The sequence below is a fragment of the Coturnix japonica genome, chromosome 5 (assembly GCF_001577835.2).
Source record: "Coturnix japonica isolate 7356 chromosome 5, Coturnix japonica 2.1, whole genome shotgun sequence".
Taxonomy (NCBI): Eukaryota; Metazoa; Chordata; class Aves; order Galliformes; family Phasianidae; genus Coturnix; species Coturnix japonica.
This window is the reverse complement of record NC_029520.1, coordinates 15,691,173-15,719,157: the sequence shown is the minus strand read 5'-3', so window position 1 is coordinate 15,719,157 and position 27,985 is coordinate 15,691,173. Positions and strand designations below refer to the sequence as shown.

The 27,985-nt window shown below is 38.3% G+C and overlaps 1 protein-coding gene across 12 annotated transcripts in view; it reads left to right on the top strand.

Annotated features, from left to right (window-relative positions):
- PLEKHA7 (pleckstrin homology domain containing A7) overlaps positions 1 to 27,985 on the top strand; it is a 129,007-nt gene that overhangs the window by 56,544 nt on the left and 44,478 nt on the right. For 9 of the 12 annotated variants that reach the window (XM_032444744.1, XM_015864129.2, XM_032444745.1 and 6 more), the window contains 4 exons: positions 13,307 to 13,390; positions 21,254 to 21,365; positions 25,758 to 25,862; positions 27,538 to 27,610. In XM_032444744.1, the coding sequence (XP_032300635.1) occupies positions 13,307 to 13,390; positions 21,254 to 21,365; positions 25,758 to 25,862; positions 27,538 to 27,610 (374 nt within the window). Of the gene's footprint in view, positions 1 to 25; positions 281 to 13,306; positions 13,391 to 21,253; positions 21,366 to 25,757; positions 25,863 to 27,537; positions 27,611 to 27,985 lie in introns of those variants that run through there. The other 3 variants (XM_015864132.2, XM_015864135.2, XM_015864136.2) reach the window with 2 other exon arrangements.

The window sequence follows — 27,985 nt, the reverse complement described above, 5'->3', positions numbered from 1 at the left end:
CTGCTCTCTGCGGCACAGAGACTCAGCTAGTGTGGTTACTGCTTGGGGTGCTGTGTCTTTGGGGGAACCTGCGGATCCCTGGTTGTCAGGAAGTACTCCAGCTCGGCTACTAACGATGGTTAATAGTGACATATTTATGTCATGGGAATCTGGTTTCAGTGAAACAGCTCTTAAGAATATCCGCTAAGAGGAAGTTCTCTTTAGATTCTTAATGGAAGTAGGAGTGTGCATTGGAATCTGGGTGGAAGAAAGTGGATCCCTTTCAGATCACTCTCAGAAGGTGAGATTGTGATGCTTTTTTTCTTTCATGTTTCTTACCCTTTGCTGTAGGGCATGCTGACTAGTCGGAAATGGTACTTTTAGAATGTCGATCAATTATATTGCTTGTGTTTCTTTATTTTCATCCTATTCACAACAAAATATTTAAAGTTGCTAGTTTCTGTCCCTAAAGTGTGGTTAGCTATTTCCAAGTCAGAACTCCAGCAGTAGGGTTTTTTTTCCACAGTAATTCTCAACTGTAATTCTCATTTTCTAATGTATCAACAAAATAACTTTAGTCTATTTTCTAGTTCTCATACAGATAAAATTAGCATTCATGTCAATATCAATATATGAAGGTGAAAACAGAGGAAGGTATGTAGGACCAGAGAGGTCAAAGTGCCAAAAACTTTGGGTTCTTTTTTTCCTTGTGTCCTAAGAATTCAGCTTCTTATCCCTCTCCTCTGTTAATGTCAAAGGAATGTAATATATGCTCGTGGTATTTGCAGAATTTGTGAGCTGTCTGAAAATAATTCAGTTCAGAGATATTGATACTTAAAGTAATGACATAAAATATTTAACATGCGAGTCCCAGAATGTTGGGTGTAAAACAGAAGTGCTGTCTGCATCATACAAGATGAAAACAATTATTTTTCCTAGAGATAAATTGTTGTCATTCAGAAGCAGGACGTTCTCTCTCCTCTAATTGCAATTTGTCATTGGTTTTGTATTAGATTGTATTTCTGTCTTTACAATGCCGTACTTTGAGTTGAATGAATATTGCCACTCATCCCTTTAGGAGTTTGATTTACTGTATTGATGGGACTAATTTAGGTTCTTAAATTGTTTTCAAAGCAGTTGACTGCTGTAATGTGACAGTATGTGGTAGCACAAAAGCAAACACATTATGTGGCATCTTGGACTGAACTTGTTGTTTTGGTGCAGTTATTTATAAGCCAGTCTTGTGTGAACTAAAATTGGACTGGAGGATCTTTTTCCAACCTTGGTGATTCTATGATTATAAGTAAAGCTAAAGACTCTAAATCGGTAGCCACTTGCTGTCCTTTCTGGGTCTTCAATGTTAAGGAAACGGCAAATTTTCAAAAATAGGATTACTCAGCAAGGTCACGCAAGAAATCTGCTTTAAAACTAAGATCTGAATCTCAGTCTTCCAAACTCCAATGTAGCAGTGCCAAAGCCATTAACTTGTTTTATCTGTTACCGATGCAGGAAAGCTTACTGCCCTGAAGATTTTACAAATGTAGTCACTTTCTCTGTTCTTGTGGGAAAACCCTGTGTATGTGTAGGGACACGCTCCCAAGTCCTGGTCCAGTGGCTGAAATAGATGCAGTGTCATCACTCAATTCAAATTGCTTCAACTTTATAATGGAAAATGGATGAATTTAACCTTTGAGCAAAATCACTCTGTGAGTTAATGATGATTTATTCTACAAAAAAAGTCATTCTAAAGTATTATTACTCTTTCCTGTTCTACTTACAGATTGATTTTCATTTCTTTTTCAAGTACTATTACCCAAGTGCTTTAAAGTGAAAAGAAACTTAATTATGTCTTATTAAAAATGTATAGAGTAAGCTTCATACAGTGTGGCACTCCTTCCAAGATGGTGGAAATGGATCAGAGCTTTGGTTTCCATGGCAGTAATGTTCACCGTAGTTTTGGAGAGGAGGGGAAGATCCCAAGACTTACAGAGAAAATCCCTGCAGTGTTACTGCCTGGTTGTGCTTTAGTTGTATGAATATGTGATGTATACAGCAAAACTTGCTCTGAAAAGAATAGGAGGTGCTAAATTCCACACCTAGGTTTAAGCAGTTATCAAAAGCTGTTTCCTGTCATTAGTAAATTAGAATGTGACTGAAACACTGTGACTGCCACTTCATCAGATGGATGTGCATGTAATGTTCATATATATTATGGTGCTTTTTTTCCTTCTGTTTTAAAACATTGAACAATATTACTTTAACTACACTGCTGATCTGACCTGACCTGGGGCATGCGGCTCTGCTTACCCATGCTTTGGAATACTTTATTTTTAATCTCCCATTTTAAGGGGAGAAAAGAAATCTCTAAAATTTCCTAAGTAGCAAAGGAATATTTAATCAAGAGATTACCAAGTTTTCTGCAAGTGCAAGATACGCAGTTTTCTAAGTCATTTGGTCATTGTGTGTGGTGTTAAATCATTACCTAAAGAACAAACATTTCACGTTGAGTTACTTCACCTACCTAGCTGCCAAGTTTCAGTCACGTGCTTGATGGAGGCTTACTTGGCATTGAAAGGAGTTAATACAGGATCCAAAAAAGTTTATGGAATTTCTTTCAATCTCTAACCCTGCCCAGCACTCCCCATTCTCCCCAGGCCCTGGCAGCAAGGTGAGAACTTGCTCACTGCCTCATCCTCTCTCCTCAGCCTCGCTTCTGCCTGCGTGTCCTCTGGGCAGAGGAGAGGCAGCAGCTGATTAAGTGGGGCCAAGAGGGGACGTGCTCTGACCAGTGGCTGGAAACAGCATAGGGCAATGGGGATCTGAGTACTGGTATTAAAAGGCTGGCCTTCTGGGAGCACTGACTGGTCTTGTATTGTGCAGGTGAGAAACTTTTCCCTTCTCATTAACGTAAATACAGTAGATCCCTTGGCTTCAGTCTTATTCCCGGGCATGTTTATCTGATAGTCAGCCACACTAGCAGAGGCCCTGGCGATAAAGCAGCTACCATTGTACTCTTGGAGGCATTATCAGCATCCGCTTGGCGCTGACGGCAGTGGAGCACTCATGTGGGTTCAGTACGGTGGAGCTACAGGACGAGAACCAGACAAGCAACTGTGTCTTGCTACTCAAGTGGTGCCAGAGGAATGCAGCTGATAGCCCGCTATATATGGTGGTATGCTGAGGGCTGTTGGGTTTTGCTGCGGCCTTGCTCTTGGAAAAGAAGTTAAGGAGCCTGACTTCATCTCCTTTGCTAATTTTTATTTTGGCTTGTATATTTACCTGTTGATTTCCAGGCTTATTGTGAAAGGTGGTGGTTGCTTCGTTCCTCCAGTTGCTTTGATAAGTAATAGCACTCTTCGTGTGTTTAAGGAAGTTGTTTTAATGTTTCCCAGGGGGACAATGCGGCTTCATGCAGAGTCTAATTCAGAGCTGATTTTAAAGATGCATGTTGTCCCCGGATAGCATTGCTGCCGACAGTGTGTATCAATGTTTGCTGCTGTAAAGGAAACTTCCTTAGTATTCCATACAAAACCAACCAAGAAGTTTTATGAATGCTTGCTAGCTATAGCTGTGTGTGAGACTGAAATAGTAAAGGTGTTTCTTTATACATTCCTTGCACAGTTCTTTTTAGTCAGTAGCTCTTTTTATTGCCATCACCTTTGTTTTCTGCAAATTCCTTCTGGGTTGGATGTTGGGTACCATAATTGACTACTTTGAGGCATGAAGAACAATTAAATATTTCTTCCATCACTGCATTGTTTTCAGTTCCACGGTCATCTTTCTGTTTTATTTTAAAGTCTTGTTCTCAAATTTTCACCTTCTGATTGTGCAATGTGAGTGTTGAAATTAAACACTGTGCGTGATTGTAAGAGAGCTTTTGTAAATTTAATTTGTTTCATTCTCATAGTGTATTGAACATCTGGCTAAACTCAGCACCAATATGCAATGCAAGGAATAGAAATTGCTTGGAATTGTTGGAGGTTATATTTTGACTGGATGTGCTTTGATCTGGGCTTTTGTTTGGGGATTAGGGAGGAAATATTGGGTGATGAAAAATAATTCATTCTCTCTCTTTGGATTTATTCCATTGATTTGCATTTAGTAAAGACAATTCAGGCATTACACACAGCAAAATAGTTAATTTTCAGAACAATTTCTTTGGGTTTCTGCATTGTATAAAGTAATGAGTGTTAAGAGTAGTTTTCCAGAGTTCAGAACTGTTTATTATGTTGTTATAATCAAACCAATAGGAGTCATATAAAACTTGTCCAGCATGACTACGTATGTGTTGGCACATTTACCATTGCACAGAGAATGCTGTAAATGAATTCTGTGGCAGTATTTCTGTGGTTCCTTGGAAATGTCTCAGAGTTTCTATTCTTATGTGACTAGGAGCCCCCAAGGACTTCAACATCTCTGTAAAAAGAAAAGTTTTCTGTAGGTTATTTCTTTGGTTTTATGGAAGTACTCAACAACTGATACATCCATTAATCCTTTTATATGCTGAAGAGTTTTTTGTTGAATTAAGAATGCATTTCTGGTTAATTTTATAAACTGTTCAATCGAAAAAGAGAATTTTCCATATTTACAGCTCTAATTCCCAAAATATTAATCTGGGATTAGTTTTCAGCTATGGATCATAACGCATCTCCCGCTACACTGGGGGGATGTTTTTCCACCATAGGGTTACCTGTGGATAAATGGATAAATGACAGTTTAGTAATGTTTTACCAGCTTTATATCTGTGGCCTCAGAATTGTGCTCTGTGAGATCTGAAAGACCGTGGTTAATGCATAGGACCTTGTAATACTGTATTAGTTGTCTGCAGTTTCTTTTTCTTTTTGTAAAGTGGCGTTAGTCTTTGACAGTGCAAATAATCCCTCTGGGTATAGTCTAAAGTCGTGTTGAAGAGCAGTGGCAGCTATAAAGGTTTCTTCTTTTCTGGCTGTGGGATCCCCCTCTCCATTTGTGGTGCGGAGAGTAGCCCAGCTAAGGGGCCTTCTGCTCATTTGGGTTGCAGAGCATCAGTTCAGCTGTGAGTTGGTATGGGATTGAGTATGAGGTGCAGTGGGGACCAATAAACTCATACTCAGATAATGGCTTTCCTATGTCAAGGCATTTCAGTGCTGGGCCTCTTTGTAAAGGAAAATAACCAGTGTCTGTGTAACTCAAAACTGTGAAGTGCTTGTCTGATAGAGTTTGTTAATTTGTACTTCTTTCTGGAGGCAAGCAGTTCTGGTATTACTAGCCTTCTTTCAAGCAAAGCTTAATGTTTTGTGCCCTTCAGCAGTACTGTAGTTGCTTTTATACTCAAAATTTGATAGGGAAAAATACTCTCTACAAATGCATTTTCTTTTGAAGGAGATGCGTCATATTTTATCCAATGATGAGTTGCACGAGAGTAGGGAAAGAGGAACTCCCTTTAAACAAAAGGGATTTCTACTAACCAGAAGGAGGAATAGCTTACTGTTGTCTTTTTCAGTTTGTGACTTAAGCTATCCTTAGAGTATGCATGAAGTTTGAAGTGTTTCAGAATTAACCACAAGATTTCCTGGAATAGCTTGGTGCCAATGAAGGCCCTCTTAGGAGTGTATGTGCCAGCAAACGCAAACAGCCAACCCACAAGAATAGGTGTGTGCTGTGGGAATTGTGGTTTCTTCCTGCTAAGCCGTCCTTTAGGGGAATGGAATGCTAATATCTTTGTTTATTCTTCAGCCTGATGTCTGAAGGAGATGGAGTTGGTAGGTTTGCGCTTAGTGCCTCAAGACGATGAGCTGGAGATGAAGGGTAGTAGTGAGACAGAGCCACGAGCATTATGAAACTTTACTGCAGGAGATGTTGGGGTTGAAACATAGCCTAGGTAGAAAGCACACAGCCACCAGGACCCAGTCTGTATAAATTCTTTTATTTCCTGGAATTTTTAGTAGGAGAATGTGAATGTACTCAAATCATTGTCAGCTGTGAGGGCAGACCGGGTTGCTCAGGTCTTCTTACCTTCTGGTGTTGTAAAATTTCAAGGACGGAGACTGCACAGCCCCTCCAGGCAGCCTGTAAGTACTCTACTGCATGCGCCTCTTTGCATCTTCGAGGTGGAAAAGTTTGTCCTATGTTCCGATGTCTTTTGGTGGGGTCTGAAACTGAATGCAGTATCCAAGACTGCATCTTTGATATTGTATTCTTTAATCGTGTTCTGGACGATTGTGTAAGAAAACAGAATTTGAGTAGAACTGCATTCCTGTGGTGGAGGTTATGGATAAAGCATTTCCATCCTGTGGAAAGTAGAGTGTGAGTGTGTTTCTTCATTCAGCCCAAGGTTACCCACAGCAGCCATGCAAGGCCTGTCAGTCTGCAGTATTGTCCACAGACAATCACTTAGTCACATTAAAGCTTTAAAATTAATAAATAATGGATCAGAAATGTATGTTTCTTAAAGAGCTGAAATCTGTGTTCTGCACTGTGGAGCCAGTGAGAAGAAAGCTGGTTTGGAAGTGGTGCACTTTACATGGCAGAGAGATGAAGCTTGTGAAAGCTTTTATTCCATTTTTGTAGCTGCCGTGTTAAATTGTTTCAGCTTTCTAGACTGTATAGCGTGGTGCTTGGATGAAAGCTGAATGCTGAAAAACTTGTATTTGCTTTCATGTTTAGAACAACGTAGATAATAGTGTCTGTTACTGGGTAAGCCTTTGCATCAAAGGGAAATGTATTCAAGTAGGACTGATGAGAGTGTTCAGCGTCCTGTGGTAGATTTACCTGGTGTGCATACAAACATGTCTTTTTATTTTAATCAGCTTTGTTATGGCTTAAAGGTTGAAATATGTTACATATTTGTGTAAAGCTTCCCCTAAAAGCTTCTTCCAAAATAGTTTGCTTATCTGGCAGAGCTGGTTGGGTTGCTCCCTCACTGAACTCTGAATTGGAGTTCACTTTGGAGTTTAACAGTGAGCTGCTTTTACTTAGAGTATTTAATCCTAATACTTAGGAATATCACCACTTTCTCTTCTATGAGGTAGAGATTTTAATTTGCTGTGAGATCCAGAAGAAACAGTGACAGTGTTGCTCTTTCTGTGTTTATCTTGTGGTAGGACTGGTTTACAGTCATGTTTTGTGTGCAGCTGTTCTGCAGCTCAGCTACAGTTATGTAGTTATCTTGTCTATATCATTTTCTATTGTGTGAAAGGCCACGTGCAGAACACTTCTATTTCTGTAGTGTAGAATTTATTAATTGTAAAGTGAGGGGCTGCATGAGTGACCTCAGTGCCAAAAAAAAAAAAAAAAACCCAAAAAAAAAACCCCAAAAAACCTTAACCCCAGAACACACAAAAAACCAACAAACAGAAGAAAACCCACAAAAACAAAAAACAAACCCACAAACCACCACAAGCAAACAAATCAACACTTCCCAAAAATGTTTGATTTTAAAAATAATAATAATAAAAAAATCCTTGTCTTCCAAGTGAGCATCCATTTTTAGAGTTTCCGGATCTATTTGGCCTGTTGGGACCATTTGTAGGAAGAGGGATCGGAATTAATCCCAGAGGAACCAGTTATCGACACCTTTGTAGAAACAGCTGTGCCAGAATTGGAGTTGGTGATTGGGAAGATGGGGAGAGAGAGAGAGAGAGATCCATCTATCTCATCAATACATGTGTTTATATGTTGGAATACATGTAGGCATAGAAATATATGTATGCAAGCATCACCAATACACGTGTTTCCATTTCTAACTCAAACTTTGGCATAGATGCTCACATGGTATCTGTAAGAAACATACAATCAATTCAGTTTGCCATTCTCATTGTCATACTGCTGTCATAGAATCACATTTTGCTTTCCAGAAGTTTCTGCTCATCTAAATATTTCCTTCTCTTAAAAACTTTACCTGTCATGCTTCTGTCCTTAATTTTAAGTTACTGTAATACAACTTACTGAGTTAATAAAGTCCTGATGGTGTCTTAAGATATACATCAAAAGGATTTGTGAATCAGCAGTTGACTTCAGGTCTATTACCTATAGAGCTCTGCAGTGATCTATGGTGTGATAGCATTTTCATCCTTTTATCTGCCCTTTTAATAATGGAAATATATGTGATGGTTCTTTGGCATTTTCCATATTAACTTACCATTGAATTATTAGATTGCTTCTTAACAACCAAATCTTCCCTGCTCCTACTAATATTAGGTAATTATTTCTGGTTGCTCTCTAAAGGGGGAAAAATCCAGTTTCAAAGAAACTTGAAGTTCCCTTTTAACTTAATTGTCAGTGAGCTAGATAGAAAAAGGACAACACATGAGAATGTCTGTCAGTGTACTGTCCACTTATCTGTTGTTCTCAAACTTTTTATAAAGAAAAATGGACAGATGTGATGTAATTTGTTATTGTGGAAGTCATCCCTTCAGCTGTCTTCAGAAACATGGGCTTTTGTATTGAGTGGCCGTAGTCATGGGCACAGCTGCTCAAGATAGCTACAGAATTGTTCTGACAAAACAAATATTAACTCATAATATTCTAAGGAGGATATGAGCCTTGTTTACTCCATGATTCTTCTGTAGAGGTTCATAGGTTAAGTTGCTAATTGAGCTATAGGAGAGGGTGACTGCTTAGAGCTTACTAAATTTAGTGGACCTTGATTTCCATGTAGCAAGGATTTTACTGCTACTCTGAAAAGGCACTTTGTTATTTTAAACTAATGTCCAATCCTGAAAAGATATTGGTGGTGTGTCTGGTTTGTAGTCGGTGCTATTGCTTGTGTACTGAAATCAGTTGGTATTGATCCAGATTCTTCCAAATTGTTTGCTTTACACCATATTTCTTATTAAAAGCAGGGCTTTGTGGCACTGATTTTCTTGGTTTTGGATATACTTTGCAACCCATTCTCAACACTAATATAAAGAAAGAAACAAAGGGCAGCACTGAAAGTGTGTTGAAGCAATTTGTATATTTTAAAAGCGTGGTATTCAATGAAGCAAAACATATGGAACTGTTGGCCAGGTTAGATATAAGCGCTTTTCCTATTTGGAGAACTTGTTGCTGACCAACATTTCTTCCCTGCTTGAATTCTGCTGTCAGCTGCCCCAAGCAGTGTCTCCCATAGAAGCAGGATGCTTGGCCATAGCTGTTGTGGCTGTGTGGGGCATTCAAGATAAAAGTGCTCATGTTCGTCTGGTCTTGCAGGTAATTATAATGTGCTCAGCCAGCAGGGAAAAATATACATTATAGAAATGGCTCGTAATAATTCATGGTTAGTCCATCCAATGACAACAGGAGTTATTCTTGCCATCTATAAATTTGTTGTTAATGTGTTGTAGACTTGATCAGTAATTGTTTCATGTATTTCAAGATTCAGCTGTCTGGGTATTTAAATTAATTTAGAAGCAATATATAAATGTATGTGACTTTGTATGTAAGGTCATCAACATCAGTCACGGCCAGAAATTTATTAAAATTTGGCTTTGACTCAAATGGAGAATGAACTGAGGAAGGAAATAGGTGAAGTAGTGTTGACTGAGTTCCTGAAGAGGATCCATGTGGTTATAGTGGTCTGCCTTTGCAAATTATAGGACTGGAACACTGAATTGCAGTTGATTATTTTTTGTTCTTGTTTTCTGTATTTAAATTGGTTAAATTTAATGATCTGAGTTATGTTAGTGCAAGCAAATGGTAGGCATTGTTAAATTTGCTGAGTTGCTTCGCCAGTAACACTTGAGAAATCTTGTAGGCTGTACTCTGATGGCGAGCAGCAAGTATCGGTGTCTGTCTGCGTGCTGCTCTGTCATTCACACAGATGCAAAGCTTGACAGGAGGAGGTGAGCTGTGATGGTGGTGGAGATATGGTGCACCTTCAAATTTTCATGGGTGACTTTCATAGGTGGCTGGAGTTTGCCAGGGGAGCTTAGCACAGTGCTGTGCTAGTATAAGTTGCGTGGCAGTAAAGGATCTCATGGTGAAGCATTGTCCGACTTTTTCCATATGTGTCAAGGCTCCCTCTAGCGAAAAAGGAGCAGAAGAGGCATGAAGTGGTGGCAGCATAGCACGTCTCTTCATTAAGACTCATTTGTGTGACTTTTATATATGGTGGATTTCTGGACTTATTCCACAGTTGCCGTTTGGAAGAAATACAGCTGATATACTACTAAGAGACCTGTTCAGCTTGTGTCTATGAAGAACAGTGGTGCCAGTGCTTGGGAAGGAGAAATAATTATCATTGTAATGAGTTTCATAGGTCACTGTCACCTGAGATGTTATTACTTCTGAGTAAGCAGTGAAATTACTGCTAAGCCAGTGTTTGAAAAACATGAAAAGAATAATGTGATCTAAATCCAAACATCTAATACCAGATCATGATTTCTTCATTTAGTTCTATTAAAAAAACAAGGCGCTTCTGATGTCTTTGGACTACACCGATTTAAATACTGCAGGAAGGTCCAAAGGCATCATAAGAACTGAGTGCTGTCTGAGGAGCAGGATGGGGAGCAGCAGAGACTGATGGTGTAAATCAGGTGGGAAGGAATCTTTGGGCCCCACTGGATCCAGCCCCTCCTGTTCAGTGCAAAACCCAGCTTCAAAGCTGGAACCAATTCAGGATGAGATTGCTCAGGGCCTTATCAAGCCACTCTGTAAATATTTCTAAGGATGGAGATTCCACAGCCTTGCTAGGCAACCTGTTCCAGTGTCCGCCTGCCCTCGTTGTGGATAGAAATCTCCCTGCTCCCTAAATCATTGTTATAAGGCATTAGTTATCTATAGTATAGATTGCTTTGAGTGGTATTGCTTATTCTTAATGATTGCTATGAGGCAAAACATTTAAACTCTCGCTTTTCAAATTAACATAAACCACTGTGTTGTTCAAAAGCTGCTGTTTCTCTCCTAGTAAGTCCAATGATTGTGGAAAGTTTTTGTTTTGTGTGTGTGACCTCATCTGTGAAATTCCTATCTCTGCATTATGTGGTAACATGGCTGCGCTTTTCTGTTCCTTGGCTCATACCATTCAAAGGGGAAGACTGTTCAAAAATGGAGAACGTGCTCAGTAATTACAGCAGCGGAGGTAATTCATCTTCTGAAGGGCTGGTGAATTTCTTTCATGGGAACTAATAAAGGGTTTGTAAAAGTGCAAGATGGAAAACTTCGTGTCCCAAATAGCCCTTGAGCAATTCTGGAATAGAGTCCTTTTTCTTACTCTTAATTATGGAGTCATTAATGACTAAAAGCCTGCAGATGAAAATTTGTTGACAGTTTGTCAGCCTCTGGAGAATAAAGCTGACAACGTGCTTTCATTTTTACAGCTGACAACGTAATTACGTTCCTGCTGGTAGCTGCTGCTTATGGATTGAAGGTTAAATGGGCTGCTTTGGTCCTGATTGGAAAGGGAATAGAACTTTTAAGAACTGTTTGGGATGCATGATGGAAAAGAAATTTGTTTCTGCAATTGTTTGTTTATTCATTTGTTTGGAAAAAAAAAATAAATCTGCAAGTTCTTCTTCCTGTCTTTGTGCGTATGCCCAAAATTTAAATATAAACTTTGGTTAAAGTGCTGTCTCTTTACAATACAATGCTCCTTCCTCCTCTTAGGAAAAATAAAAAAATAAAAAAAGGCTGCTTTGTAGGTGTTAACACTGCAGAGTTACTGTTACTGCTTTCTCCAGACTTCTGATTTCATGGGAATGCTGAGTAGTTCACCCCAAACCTCTGCTACAGGCTCAGTTCATTGCTGGGGCAATGAGCATTGCCCTGCTGCTCTGCATACTTGGTGGCTTCCTGTTCCTCTCTGTTCTTGATGGCTATAAGGCTGCAGTTTTGTAATAGCTGGGGCTGGGATAAGTCCTCTCAGTGTAATAAAAGATGTCACTGCTCTCATTTTACCATGGGCAGTGTTTATTATATTGCTCCCGTATTTATGATGCTGTGCAGCAAGGCATATTGGAAAAGGAGTAAAAGGTTTACAGTGCGGAAAGCTTCCTCTGCTGTTCACGGTCTAAATGGACATCCTGAGAGCAATATCAGTAAGAACTGAGAGGAGACTCAGTCACTTGGGTTCATTGATCGAGGCCTGTCCTGAGCTAATTACGTCTGAATGTTGTGAATGCATGAGCTGGTTGATTTTTAGGTGTTCTGTGTGCTGTAGGAAGGCTCTTGTCTTTTTAGAGCGCATTTACTTCAAAACCTTAAAATATTTCTTTATTCCTGACTGTTTCTTGAGGAATATCTTGCTATGCTGGACTGTTAGGTCTTGTTAGATGGGAATTCTATCTTTCAGTGTTTGTACCTAAACGTTATTAACTCCTGGCATAAAATTTCAGAACTTTAAATAAGTGAATTCCTGCTTCTTAAGTCCCTCTCATTCCAGGGCTCCCAAACAGAGCATCATCCACAACTACAGTAATTAAGAAATGTGGTTTTCCATATTTTATTTCATATTTGTGATTTTTATAGCCTGCTCGTTTGGAGAGAGCTTCAGAATAAGGGACTTATTCTGTGTGGAGAATCGTGGTAATTGCCTTGTCTTCTATACAACGAATTCAGATGACTTTGTGAGGAGAAAAGACTGCTTGTTTTTATCTTGAGATAAACTTTCACACCTTATTTTTACATTATGAGTACAGTTATGCAGATATATGAGTTAAAGGAGAGTAATATTTCCTATAGAGGGTAGCAAAATGCGTAGATAGGAGTCTGAGGGGAAAGTTGGTTTAAAAAAAAAAACAACCCACCATTTTAATTCAACTTAGATGAAATATTAAGTAATATTATTTTATGTAAGGCATGCAACTGGATGACTAAGGTTTATATGTAATCCTGTGTGTGGAGATATAAAGAACAGCCATTGAAGATATATACCATACCAGGGCATGGTATGCATGTGGTAAATGACTTCCTCAAAACATCTCTGTGAACTCATAAAGTATTACAGATTTTGTGGGTCTGTGAATTGTCCAGCTGCATATTAGTGTAGTTTATTTGTCTCCTGTGTGATATTTACAGAAGTACAAATGAATAATTTATGTTTTGTGGTTTCTGTGTTTGTGTTTAAAAAATCTGGTTACAATCAGATGTAAATAATCATAACATCAAGTGCATTTTCATTAGTAAGGTTTGCAACTAGTTTACTTCTAAAACATTAGCCTGCGTAATAATTAAAAGATATAACATGCTATTGACAGCCAACAAGAATGGAGCAAGAAGCTTGGAAATTACCCAAGAAAAATGCTAGAGTTAGCAAAAGTAAAGCATCAATATGCAGTTCTGCCTTTTGGGGTATCACAGATATATTTTTAAGCAGCTTAGAACTTCATTATTAATTTTTTTTCTTATTTTCTTTTTGTTTTCTTTTCAGCCATAATCAGCAGACCACGTCATTTAGACATCCTGTGACAGGACAGGTTTCTCCAGAAAATATTGAATTTATTTTGCAAGAAGAGTAAGTAGCTCTATACCCATGGCAAGAATCCTGAAATAGTGGCACGTTTACTTGCAGTGGTTTAGTAGTTTGACAATTCTTTGGGTACTGTAGCAAAAATGTCACACAGTCTTTTTTGATGCTTAAAATTTTACTACTTCTTGTGACAGTATGGTTTTGATTGTAGCTCTTTTCCACATGGGGACTGGAGAGGGAATCCTTACAGAACTTTATTTGAAGAAAAATGAAAGAAAAGGAGGCATTTAAAATAAGATACTTATATAAACTTGAAGTGTTGTTAAGTACCAATTGTACATAACAGAAATTTCAAATATCTTCAGAGGGAACTGAAATTCTGGTAATGAAACTAAAATACAGAAAAATATTATTGTTTTCTGTTGGAATTTCTCATGTTTCCCTCATTTTTACTTTTTTACATTCATTGTGTCTTGGGCTGGTGTTTAATCAAAAATGATTGCTCTTGCATTCCTCAGTTTATTCTGGGGACACAGAATCACGTATGTTAGTTCCCAGTGTATTTCCTTCTTGTATCACCCATGTTGCATGGCAGATTGCTCCTGGAATCCCTTCTGTAACTGGATGACTAGGTATATTTCCTAAACAAAATCCAGAACTTCAGTACTGTTTACTTGTGAATCTGTTCCAAAGAACAAGAGGAATAGAGCAACACCAAGTATCTTTCCCTTTGCCATCCTGGTCTTATAACACTGCCTCAGCAGCCTCCGGCCTTCACTTGCTTCCCTTCGTATGTCACAGAGCATGGACATCATGCTGTAAATAGCCTTCTGTCCCGGTTTATGAGGCTGCCTTTGTGAGATTGAGTGCTTTGTATTTCAAATTCTGTGATGCTGTAATTTAATTTACTTTTAATTTAAAGCAGCATTGCATCAAGAGCACTTAAGTGGTATTGAATGCATTGGCCTAGAGAAGGAAACCGTGAGGCTCTCAGGGGTCTGAGGTGGGCCTGAGGAGGAAAGAAGTGGAGCACAACAATGCAGATTTCTGTGCAGAGATTCTGTAACAACCCTGGAAAGTGCTTCTCAAATGGTTTAATAAAACCCAAACTCTAAACAGACCTCCCTCCTAAAGGCCCAAAGCAAATCCACATGGCAGTCTTATCTTAAGGTCCATGCTACCAACCAGTGCAAAATGGATGAATGTGTTCTGCTGTGAGGAGGAGAGGTCTGTGAGTAGGTGCAAAGCGTTAGGGGGTGGCTACTGAGAAGAAGATCACTCTCTTTGGTGACATGCACATGGCTTGCTGCTTGGGAAGGGACTGGCTCTTTTGCAGGTACACAGAGAAGCTGTTCTAGGTCATTTAATGAGGAAAACAGGTATCTTGCAACAGAGCAACATTTAAGGTCAGTATGAACAGCATTATACATCTGTGTTCTGACTACCAACCATTAATGGGTCTTTATTTAATCTGCTGGACAAGTTTGATCAAATTTAGAATGGAGAAAATTCATATACCTGTGAAGGAAAAGAAGTGTTTAGTCAGAACTCCTTGGAGTGCCTCTCTGGGTTACTCACACTTCCTGGGTTGCTCCTAGTTTTGTAATCATGGTAGCAGGAAAAGTACTAGAAGCAGAATTGGGTAAACGATTGTACATCGTCTTATTGATTTATAGCAATCAAAGGCACTTTGTAAGAGAGGTGGATGTGTATATTTGGGAGACAATCAGATAAACAGGCATAATTTGCCATCAATTTCTTGCTCTGAGATGGTGTCAAAAGTAGGAAAAGCAATCTTTCAATGCAGCAGAATTAGTAGAGAAGTGGGTTTCAAGTGAAGAGGGAATGACTGCAGAGGCGTGTGTATAGAGGGGTGTATTTGTAGTGTCTTCTCAGAGAACTGTCTTTGTGAGAAAAGTTCTCTAAGTTTTATTATTGATCTGTAGTACATAGAGTGTTTTTAAAATTAGATATTTTTATTAAATAAGCTAGAATTGATCTAAAGATGGAAAACTAATCCTCTGGTTTCCTTGATTTTTGTACTACTACTTCCAGTAGTGTAGTTTTTATACAGATGCTTTTCGTTGTCATCATACTTGAGTTCTTGTCAGATGGCACTGGTGACATATGTAGATGCCCTTGGGCATTAGGGATTTGTGTGGGATCAGAGTTGTAGATTGCATATTAATTTGGGATCAGTGTCGTAGATCGTGTCTTGTGATGAAAGGTTTTTAACTAACAAGACACAGTTGAGAAGCTTTTACCTGGATTTCCATGGTCTGAGGTAACTGTTTCCATCATGAAATCCTTTTGAACAAGAGTGCCTTTTTTTGATGTAGCTCGAGAATCTTATCTGACATAGCAAAACTCTTAAGGGCTTCATATACAGCAGTTTCTTCTTCAGTGCTGTTGTGAAGTGATTTATTTCTGACAGTTTGAATTTAATTTAGGTTAGGTCTAATGCTGGGAATAGTCGCCAAATATTGACTAGGAGCTAGCTGGGAGACCTCGGCAGAAACTTGTTCGGGTTGTAACAAAAGTCTTTATTAAGAGGATACCCTTAACATCAGAAAAGTAATTTATGGTAATGTAGAGATGATGGATGTTTGCTCAGGTTGTTCGTCATCCAATCAACATACTGGCAAGGAGAGATTTGTGAAATGATGTCATTAAATGATTTCATCCTGCTGTACTTATGACTCAGTTATGAACCAGAAGCTCTTTTCTCACTTAATCAAAAGAGAACTGGGTGCTTTCAGCAGAAAGCAGAGATTGTCCCTCACTAGTGCTTTCCCAAGTAATTTTGCCCTTTAAATGATATCACATCATTCTTTCCGTGAAAGCCAAAATGATTTCTTCAAACTCCATTGTAGTTGGAAAACAAGGACAGAGAGTATTGCTCAGAACCTGTAACTTTTTAATTAAGCTTTTTTTTTTTTTTTATCCTTATGCAATTCTTTTTTCTTGGCGATTCTCTTAATTAGATTTTTAAAATTCATTATTATTAGAAATATTCATATTTCCTGACCTATTCCTAGCTAAGACAATTATCAAATCTCCACCTTTCATTTTCAAACTACTGAGCAGGTATAAACACATTGTTAGGTACGCATTTCTTTGTAAACCCCATGGTAGAATTGTTTAGGATGGGCATATACAATTTTTGGATTTCTTTATTGTTTTTTTCTTTAAACAGCTGTTGTTTACTTTATAGAGAAAGGAAGAAATAGGTACTTGCAGCAATATATCTAATTGCATCTGTTGCTAAATAATACGCACTAGAAGTTGCATATTAGAAATTTTACAGTATTTTTTTGAGATAGCATTATGCTTGCAAATAAGAAAATAGTACTTTAAAGTTAGAAAGGATAAAACTTCAATATAGAAATGGAGAAAATAGATATGTCTAAAATTCAATGTCTGTTATCCTTTTTTGCCACTTTGTGTGTGTGCAGCTGGTGAAGTCTGTGTATCTCTAGAGAGAAAAGCCATCATATTTTATCTATTACATTTGGTTACTATAGCAGCAAAAATATCAGGTGAAGAGATGAGAGGAAACCTAAACAGCACCAAAATAATCATCTGACATGTTTGTGTGTCTAGAAATATGTGGACAGTTAATTTTTTTTTATCTTAATAAGAGGTTTATTAATGTAAGAGCTGGATTGACATGATGTTGTTTTCTTTCAAGAAAATTAACTTTTTAAGTTACTGGTATAGGCGTGGATCTTTTCAGTTGACTAATCTTTATCATCCCTTAGAGAAAAGGAATTTGTTTTCTCTTGAGGGCTGCATTTTTCAATATACAGCTACCGGTGTAAAATCTCATTTTGTTCAGTTTTGTTTTTAAAATAAATCAAATGCTATCAGTGTGTTTCTTTGAGTTAGTATAATGTGATTTCTTCAGGCATCCTTGCACAATTTGAGTAGAGCAGGGAGTTCCTTGATAGGAGATATTATATGGAGTCATTTTCACATGTTTTATAAAGATTTACAAGGAACTGGAACACTGGATGCAGAGAGTACCCTTATGTTTGTGTGTGCATGATTCTGTGGGAGGCAGCAAGAACATAAAGAAAGCCAGCACAATGATGGGCATTTCAACTAACAGATATTATCAAACATGTTTGGCAGTAGTGATTTGGAACTAAATGCATCTAAATGTACATTAATGTTTTATTCCCTCATTTTTGAATATGTGATTTGAAATCTGCAAACACTGTTAGGATGGTGTTTTTTAAGCACATTGAGATATTTCAGGTGATTCTATATATTCTATTTATCTATTTGTTGTTTAAAACAGGCTGTTATTATTAAGCTATTGAGAGACTTGACCTTGAAACTGCAATCTGATTTAATGTGAATCTGTTATACTATTTTAATCTTCTGAAAGTATTTTAAATTCATTTTTAGTACTGTTTTGTGTCTTCAATGTCTCAGGTGCAGAATGTTTGGATCATCGGTGTTTGCCACCAAAGACATTGTTTTAGGAGAATGTTGCTTTTCTGTTTCAGTTGACTTACTGTCTCTTTTACAGGCTATTTGTGTTCTTCCATGACAACATCCTTGCATGATTTTGTCTTTTTCTCCTTCTTTCTTTATTTTTAAAATGTTATTTTTGAAGTTCTTCATTTATCTTGGTACTACTAACAAATAAAAGCTTTATTTACTGACAGTGATTGTCTTCAGTAGCAAGTGGAAGAGAAATCACTAAATGGTAAAATTATCAGTTCTTAGAAACAGTGGATTTGTTGTTCTGTATTACGTTACAATTTTCTGATAGTTCAGTGATTTTTTTTTTTTTTTCTGATAGTTCTTGTTACTTGTATGAATCTTAGCTTCCTTTCTAGTTCTTCTTAGTTTCTTAGCTTTCTCTCTCTTTCTATGAAATAGCTACTCTATGAAATGAAGAAACACATCCTAATCAGATTGTCTTCAGGCTTTTCACTTTACAGGCTTTGTGAGACTGTATGTTAATTGTTGCTTGGTGATGAACGGAGTTAAGCCAGCTGGTGACTGATCACAAGTGGTGTTTCCCAGGGTTCAGCATTGGGGCTGGTCCTGTTTAATATCTTAATTGACAGTCTGGGTGAGTGCGCCCTCAGTAAGACTGCAGATGATACCACGGGAAGAAGTGTTAATCTGCCTGGGGGTAGGAAGGCTGTACAAGAGGGATCTGGAGAGGCAGGATCAATGGTCTGAAGCAAACTGTATGCACTTCAGGACCAAATATTGATTCTTGCACTTTGATCATAATAATCCCATTTATCAATACAGACTGGAAAGCTGTGCAGGAGAAGGGCCTAGGGGTGCTGGTTGATATTGGCTTAACATGAGCCAGCAGTATGACCAACATGACAAACAGCATCTTGGCCTGTATCAGAAACAGCATAACCGGCAGGGCCAGGGAGGTGTTTGCCCCCCTGTACTCAGCTCTGATGAGGTCACACCTCAAGTTCAGTTTTAGGCCCCTTGCTACAGGAAACAGATTGATACTCTGGGGAATGTCCAGTGAAGGACAGCAAAGCTCATGAAGGGTCTGGAAGTCTTATGAGGAGCAGCTTAGGGAACTAGGATTGTTTAGTCTGGAGAAGAAGAGGACCAAGAGGAGGATCGGGAAGACCTTATAGCTCTCTACAACTGCCTGAAAGGAAACTGTGGTAAAGGGGAGGTCAGCTTTTTCTTTTTTCATCACAGTGGTGAGAGGAGAGATAATCACAGAATCACAGAATTTCAGGGATTGGAAGGGACCTCAAAAAAGATCATCAAGTCCAATCCCCCTGCCAGAGTAGGAACACCTAGATCAGATCACACAGGAATGCATCCAGGCAGGTTTTGAATATCTCCAGAGACGGAGACCTCTCTGGGCAGCATGTACCAGTGTTCTGTTACCCTCCCTGTGAAGATTTTTTTCTCGTATTTATGTGGAGTCTCCTATGTTCCAGCTTGCACCCTCAAGTTGCACCAGGGGAGGTTCAGGTTGGATATTATGAAAAACTTCTCAGAGTAGTGAGGTACTGGAATAAGATGCCCAGGGAGGCGGTGGGGTCACCATCCCTGGAGGTGTTTACAAATTGCAGGTTTGGCACTGAGGGATGTGGTTTGGTTTAATTCTAAGAGGCAGGGTTGAGGACTGTTACTCTTCATTAGGATTCATCTTACTTTCAAATCCCTGCTCTGGTTATTTGCCTGAAGCAGGGAAATGGAACCTTTTTTTTTTTTTTTTTTTGATAAGCAAATATTAGGAAATGGCAAGTATTATCCTTTTGCAAGTAAAATGCTCTCAACGTAAGCTTGCATTTTCTGTCTGTTCTGGAGAGTAGAGAAGAAACTAGTGCGAGTCAAAAAGCAGATAATAAGACTGGCTGATAACAGAAATAGTTTGGTCAGGCAACGTTACGCATGGGAAGCATCTTAACCATTTTCAGCAAAGAACTGATTATTGCTAAAGCTGATGAATTGCTGAAATGGGGTAGCTGGTACCTAAAGGTACAACAGATTGGCTCGAACTGAGGTCATGAAGTTCTTGCACGCTGAAGGCTGGCCTAGGATTTTAGGTACATGCTGTAGTTCATTCTCCTATCTTGGTCCTGTATTTACAAAGAGGGAATTTATGCCAGGTAAAGCAGTGTATGAGGTAAATGGGATTGAAGTTAAGCTATTACTTCCTTGCAAGCTGAGTTAAACTGCAGACAGAAGTGGAAGAATTTTTGTTTGTTTTTTTCTGACATGAACTATGAAGGCTTTTGGACAGCCGATTGTTTGTGTAGTACCTCAGAGTGCAATGAGAGGCAAGCAACTTGTTCTTACTTAAGCTCTATGTCGGGCTACTACAGTCACAAACTTCTTATGATTGAGACTATTCACAATTGCTCTGTTTTCTGGATGTGGTTTAATCAGCAGCAGTTACAGGAATGCTTGTTGTGGTTTATACTGTGGTTTTTATTGTTTCTTTTGTTTGTCTGAAAAAAATATTTAAAACTATTTCAGTGACTTATCTCATTGTTTGTTAATAGTTTGTTGTTGTTTTGTTTTGTTTTTGCAATGAATGAGTTAATGTTCCTGTAATAAATTTGCTGAAATGTTCTTAATGATTTGTGAAAATACCACATGCTGGCTGAGTTCACACGTTAGTGTCAAGATTGGCTGCTGAGGCTTCTGTTTGTAATCTCCATATGGAATTCCACAACATTTTGTACTTGCATTTGTCCTCGTTTCTTCATCTGGGCAACTGTACTGAATTCTTACTTGTTGGACAGGTTCTTACTGTAGGATTCATCTCCCTGTGCTTTAAATGGGTATCTGAGTCTGAGCTTGTTATCCAGATTTCTTGAGTACTTATATGACTCATGGGTTGTTTCATGCTGTCAATACGTACTGTGAATTCTATCATTTCACATAAAAGTATTTTTATTTTAGTAACTCGTACCCTAGTATAATCTGTTTTTTGAGTTAGAGTGAAAGATCAAAGATTAGATTAGCCTCACCTTTAGTTTAATCAACAGACCAGCAATTGTGGAGTTTTGTGCTGACTCCTATCTCTTCCTCTTTGTTCTTGTATTCTTCCATACGTTTGCAACCAAGCCTTTGGAACAGGCATAGCATTAACCTTATCTTCTCTGAGTGCTCTTGGTTATAACTTGATTCTCTGTTGGATTTGAAGACTTGACAGGTTTCTTTCTCCTGATACACTGGAAAATGCCGATCATCAGATGTCACTGGCAGTTTATGCTTGAGAAATACCCCAAATCAAAATAATGGGGATGGTGCAATGGGAGCTGACACATGAAGAATGTTTGCCTTGTGACTGACCAGCCTGTCATTCGATTATTTAGCATCTCAAATATAAAAGGGCAAAAATAAATGTTTGATGCAATGTACTTTAGAGTATCTGTTTTTGTTTTCTAGACAGAATTCACCTATGTCCAAGCAACAAATAAACCAAAGGCCTTCAAGCATGGTCAGTGAGTCATCCACTGCAGTAACTGTGTCTGCTGTTGATACAAAGCCGGGTTCTAAGGTAAAAGAAACAGACTGTTGATTGAGTTTGCTGATCAGAACTTTACTTGCTTTTAAGACCAATGCTATGTTTTATTGTTAATTTTAATAGGACCTTGAATTGGGCCAGAGGACTAGTACTTACTTGAGTATTTTACATTTATCCTTGTTATTCTCATTTTTTTTAATGACAGCATTAATGGGAGAAGCCTCATTTATTTATTTATTCTTTTTCCCCACTTTTAAAATCGGTGAACTTGTTGGGGACCTGATACTCTGCTTTGAGATGGAGATTTTTGAGTGATATGGTGTCTTTAACTGACCCAGGCTCACACTTCTGCCTGTAAGTGGGTGTTCTTGTCACCTGCTCCCACTGCTTTCCTTTGTCATGTAATTGCACTGATCTAATCTGCTTTTTCAAAACAATGAGAACAACATTGATGACTGGATAGACATACAGGCCCACCCACGTGAAAGAAGTAATTTATGGGAGACTTGAGAACTTCTGCTACTTTGCAGTCCATTAGTAGTGTGGATATGCATGTTTCTGCCAAGCTGCCAAATGTGGCGTTTTTAAAAATACTTTGCAGCTTTAGACTTTGAATGGACTTCTCTTAACAGGTCTTGCCAGTACTTTTCTTCCCCACCAGCTTTGTTTATATGAGCTCCATCTAGCTGTGAACCCTTAATAAATACTTCATTTTTGAATTCGAGTTCTACAAGCTTGAAAACACTCCCCATGTTCTGTAGAGCCAGAAAGGAATGTGTTACGTTCCTTCATGACCTATCAGAATTGATTCAAGTTAACCAGCAACAAGAAGAAAAGCTGTAAAGTGAATAATCTGTGTCCTCCACTTTGAGGTTATTTGTTAGTATGCTAAGAGTAAAATTTAAGAACTTTTCCTCTGTTCTCTAAAAGTTTTCTTCCATGAGTTCTATAATCGTTGTTGTAGAGTGAGCTTACAGGCTCAGGTCTGGGACACACTCATGAAGTCTGAATCACATTCTGTTTACCATGGTCTCTTGCTACCTATACCTGACTATCACCTTTTATAAAATGCTTCATGGTTTGGTCCTGGAAATGCTGCAATACTGACACTGTGTAGGTTTATGGTTTGAATCCTGAAAGAGACAAAGCCTACTGGTTTGCCTGCGTTGATATTCAGTTCTGAGATTGGGAGTGAATAAAATATCTAAAATAAAAAGTGGTCGTTTTCAAAGAGAATTTCGCACACACTCTTCAACAGTGTCTGTTGTGTACTGCACAACAAAAAGGAGCATGTTGGAAAACAAGCAAAGCTACCACCAACTAAAACTAAGGCTGTCACTGTTTTATTGATATGTGTATAAATATGCCTTTGTTTCCTTAAGACACCTGAGAATGGGTAGTTTTTCAGAAATGTGTGTCAGTTCTTAGGGTGAGCCTCACCACCTTCATGCTGGTATTGTCTGAATAGATCATGTGAAGACTTGAAACCATTTCACCTGTTAAGAGGGGTATGGAGTTGAGGAAATAGAAATCAAAATGGATGTTGATGAAGAATCACTCTGTATCCCAAAGACAAATTAATTAAATTACAGAAGCATGTTTTTCCCCATTATGAATCATGTTAAAAGCCATTCATTGATTATGAATGAAGAATAAAGGACTGCTACAATTTGAGAATAATTTGGAACTTAGTCAGTTAGCAAATGCTACTATTTTTGTCCAGACAGAAGTGTAGAGAATAATACTGGTAATACTGTCATGTAATTTCCACTTATTCTGTGTTGTGTTTTCAGTGGTTTCTGCTCAAGAGACGTAGTTGAATTGTCAATAGTGTTGATCGTTGCTTATATTTTTCCAATATGAACAGATGAGGATTACAAGTAAATAAAGAACAGGGGGTTGCAATTGAGAGAAACTGATAATGGTGACAAGTATGCAGTGGAGCAAACTCTGTGCAGCCATCTGGAGCTGGACTGTGGAATGTGGGGGTTAGGTCAGGGCTACTTCAAATGAATGCTCATTATCAACAGCAGGAACTCAGGGTTTCAGTTCATCCTATCTGAAAAACAAAGATTCTGTCTAAGATTTTTTTTAAAGATACAGAAAGAATCCATGAATTCATTTGGCTATAGAAATATTGAGATTGTTGAATAGAAAGTTTGGGACAGAGAGCTAAACACTTGCGTTTTCATTTGTTTTAAAGTTAAGTTTTATATTCTCTTGTTTATACATATGCTTTTTTTTTCCCTACCAAAATACAGTCTTTTTAAATTCAATTTAGAAAATATCTTCCAGATGAAATGCTGTTTACTTTTTTGCTTGTCCAGTTGTATAATCATATGTGTGTGTGTATATACATATGTATATTGAAATATTATATTTAACAACTTTCCTTCTCAGCTAGTTGTTACTCTAATGAAGGAAACAATGAAGCAGTGAAGAAAAGGAGTTTGAAAATTTGGCTCATGATATTTTGCTTCTTTGTGGAAATTTGAGTTACTCACAAACAAGTCAGTGTTACAGATGCGTTGAAGTCAGAAGTGACTTCCTTGTCTTAGGTCACACAGACACCTGACCTGACTTGCCTGTCTCAGCACGTAACATTGGTATCAATATTTCAAGTTAAGAAAAGATCACTGCAGCACATGCAGAATGTTCTAAAGTTACGCTTTTTCCTTTAAACTGACTTCTTAACTGTAGTTGGTGGAAGCAAGATATGAAGTTGCTTTTAATCTAGAACTGAATGAAACAGTTTATGCTACAGATGTTATAGAAAATCTAAATTATATGGAAGTGTAGTTATTTCTATTGTGAGTTTTGGTATGCAACATGCAGCATTAGAAATACTTACCCCTCCCCCCCTTGTCTAATATGTTGTGTTTTGGGGTTTTTAATTAATAACTAAGTCTAATGGTGACTTTTCTGCATTTTATAAAATTGGATAAGATCAAGGGATCAAAGTGCTTGATCATCTGCTCAGAAACCAGGTGCTGTTGGCAGCCTGGCCTGTTGGGTGTGTGCTAGCCCTTGTTCTGTGTAGCACTGGGCTGTGAGCAAACCTTGTTCAGCCTCTCACTGCAATGCCAGATGTGTTATACCTAGGAAAGAGCCCATGCTTGGTGTTTTCCTGGCTCCTGAGTGTCAGCATCTCACAGAAATGACCATGATGTGAAGCTCACCTGCGTCTCAGCAGGCAAAGCTTGCTGCTTCCTCAGAAACAAACCTCAGCACACTACCTAGTAAAATCTGTTCTTTGCTATCTGCTTACTGGTTACACATCTTTGTGGCTGTTTTTTATGCTGTGGTACCAAAATATGTTAAATACTAGGTGACTTTGTTTTAACTAGTTATTATCATTGTCTCAGTTCTACATTAAGATTTGTCTTCACATCTACTGAAATGTAAGAAATTTGGTATAGGTCAGTAAAGCCTGGCCTCAAATTGAGCAGAATTTTCTTTTGTGTACTCATACATTGCTAGAGTGTTTTATTATATTTATTATATGCACTGGCTCCTAGTCCAGATGTTGCTTGACAGGCAGAAACAGTGCACTGCAATATTTTTTTACATCATCTCTTGCATATGACAAACGTGCTTATTTTCAGAGCTGCTGTTTGTTGCAGCTGACTGAGCAGCAGTTTCCCTGACCACTTGAGAGGAGGGATTTAAACAAAGAAGATATTGCAGGGACGTTTTAGGAAGGAAGCAGGGAGAGATGGGGTGAGACTCTGAGGGCAGTTTGTGCTCCTCGGGTTCCTAAACAATTGCAGTAGCAAACTGCTGAGATTGGAAAAGAACACTCAGATCATTTATCCAGAGATTCTTGCTGCTTTTTGCACTGATAGACTTTCCCTGCTCCTTTTTGAAATTGTTTTGCTGATGTGAGTCAAAACCAAGGTTGCAGTAAAACAAAGCATTGCATTGCCCTTGTTTTCCATTTGCTGCCACCTAGGTCTCTTTCTTAGCAGTCATGGTGCTACATCTCCTTTTTCTTGCAGGGTTGAAGTCCAAGCATTTTATTAATCTGTCTGTGTAATTTGAATTTAAATAGGGAAGAAAAACCACCAAACATAGAACAACACAAACAAGGTTATGATTCCTGGACACAACTCCTATGTATTATAGAGGGGTGCTTGCATGCAGGTGTTGTTGTGCACTCAGATACTTTCCAAGCACAATAAAACTTAGTGGTTCTGCCATTTGGACTGGATCCAGCAGCAGTATTGCTGTTAGCACGTCGTCCTGACACTGATGTGTTGAGGAGAGTGGGAAGTTGCTTTTGCTGCGCTGTAAATATTTTTCCTCTATATGCTTCCCTTTGAAAATGCTACAGTCTGTGTAATGGATTATTACAGGGAAGTTATTTTCATTATGAAGTGTGTAAGAACAGTTTAAGAAATGCTGCTATTGTGTACTTCTTTGCAGGTAATGAAGGGTGGAAACAAAGTTCATAGCTTTGGAAAGAGGGAACAAGCTATCAGGAGGAATCCCAATGTTCCTGTGATAGTAAGAGGCTGGTTACACAAACAGGTGAGTATGCAATCATCTGTTTCTGTCCACATGCTATCATCAAGTAAAAGTGGCTTTCACATAACTGAGAAAACAGAAGCCCTTGTGCTGGTAATGCTGGGCAGTGTTGAGAGCACCCGTGAGCTTCAGTAACAAGGGACTTGTCTTCAACTTGTGTGAAAACACGGTTTTGCGTTCAGATTTGGTACAGAAGTGGAAAATGGCTGCTGCTATCGTGGTTCTTGGTTAAATGTTGAAGCTATAGCTTGGTTGTCATTGTCTGGTTATTTCCACTGTTTTATCCTGCTGGCTTACTTCCATGTTGATCTGAGTCCCTTTCAGATCTCATTGTTAACCTGGTGTTGGGAGTGAAAGCCATCTGCTTTTTTGCCCTTACACACTGGATCAAAGGCTTGTTTCCAATTCATTTGCCTCCAGAAGCAGAGAGAGATGAAGAAGGGAGATAGGACCTCGTGCATCACGTATTGCTGTCATCAAGACCAATGTCAAAATAAAGGCAGGATTATAGAATTTTGCAGTTGCTGTATCTTGAAGTTCAGATTTTGAGTGCAGAAAGTGAATAAAGCTATTTGTTCTATAAGAAAACTTATGATTTGGTAATAACCTGGTGGATGCTGATGAAGGTCTAGCATCTAGTTGAAGGGATGAATAGGAAAAATCTGAAGTCTGAGTCTTAAAGGCGTGATTCTACATGCAAAGGAAAAGGTTGCTGACAGCCATTCAATTCCTTCCCCGTGAGGTCTGTGTTCCATGGTCAGTTCTGTTGACATCCACTAAGTGAGTCCATTGGTTTTTCAGGGCAGAGTCAGAAATACATTGAGAGGATAAAAAACAAAAGGGAAGAAAGCCATTGCATACCTGATATGACTGGAAAAATAACAAGTGAAGTAAATAGTATACATAATGTTCATTTAGCTATTTTTTTCTGTCCACTTCTACTTGCAAGCACTTAAAGACTGAAGATGCTTTCTCTGCAGTTGGTCTCATCAAAGCCTTCAGTGTAATAAGTTGTACGTGCTGAGGTTACAGTTTGGCAATTTTACAGGCTTCTGAAATTAATTTATATGTAAATATTACTCATTTTGACAAGGTGATGTATATTATATAGAGACATTTGTCTCCATAGGCATATTGAATTATACCTCATTAAAGCCTGTATGTTATGCATCCTGGTTTATTTCCTTAGGAATACTTGATTAAATTACATTTTGGACATGAGTAACATATGGAAAAAGGACTGTAGAATTACAGGAGATCCTTGTCTTAAACGTGAGGTCATATTTCACAGTCGTGTAGTGATTTTCATCTTGGTCTAAGGGCAATCCTTCTTGGAGTTTGGGCAGTTGGGATGCATACATTTGTTTCTTTACTGTGGGACGAAGCTGTCTGATAAAAATATGTATTGATTGTTTATGGGGTTAATCTGAACTCTGTTTGGATGTAACTTTAATTGCTCAGTGAAAATCAGCAGTTTTGAGTATTCAAACCTGATTATTTTATAGTTGGATGCTTCTTTCTGAGTATGCAGTATTTTGATAAAATATGTAATGGGTTATTTTTTGTAATTAATGCCATACTTGGGTAGATTTCTGGTAAGCTACTCATGGATACAGCGCTGTGTGGTAAGCTTTTATTCTCATCAGATGAAAAGCGTCTCACCTTTCTCCCATTTCAGGACAGTTCTGGTATGCGATTATGGAAAAGAAGATGGTTTGTGCTTGCTGATTATTGTTTGTTTTACTATAAAGGTGAGTAGATAATAGTAGCTCTTCTGTGTTGGTGAATTGGCCCATAACAGTTTACCTATTCAAATCACATTACAAGTGTAAGCTAATTGAATTTTTCAGGTGCATTTGATGTTCCAACAAAATGCACTGTAAAGCAAGGATTTGTCCCTTCCTCTTTAGTGTGTGACAAATTTCAAGGCAGAGGTGGAGACAGAGGGAGCTGCTGTATGATGTTTTGTCACACAACTTTTCTTTCCTATATGCCAAGGCTTATGTTAAAAATATTTAGCAGCAATACCAGTTTAAGATTTTTTCCATCCACGTTCAGAGTTGTTACCTACCCTTTGTGGTTGTGTAGCTGATTATGATAATGCAGTGTGGCCAGATCAGAGCACT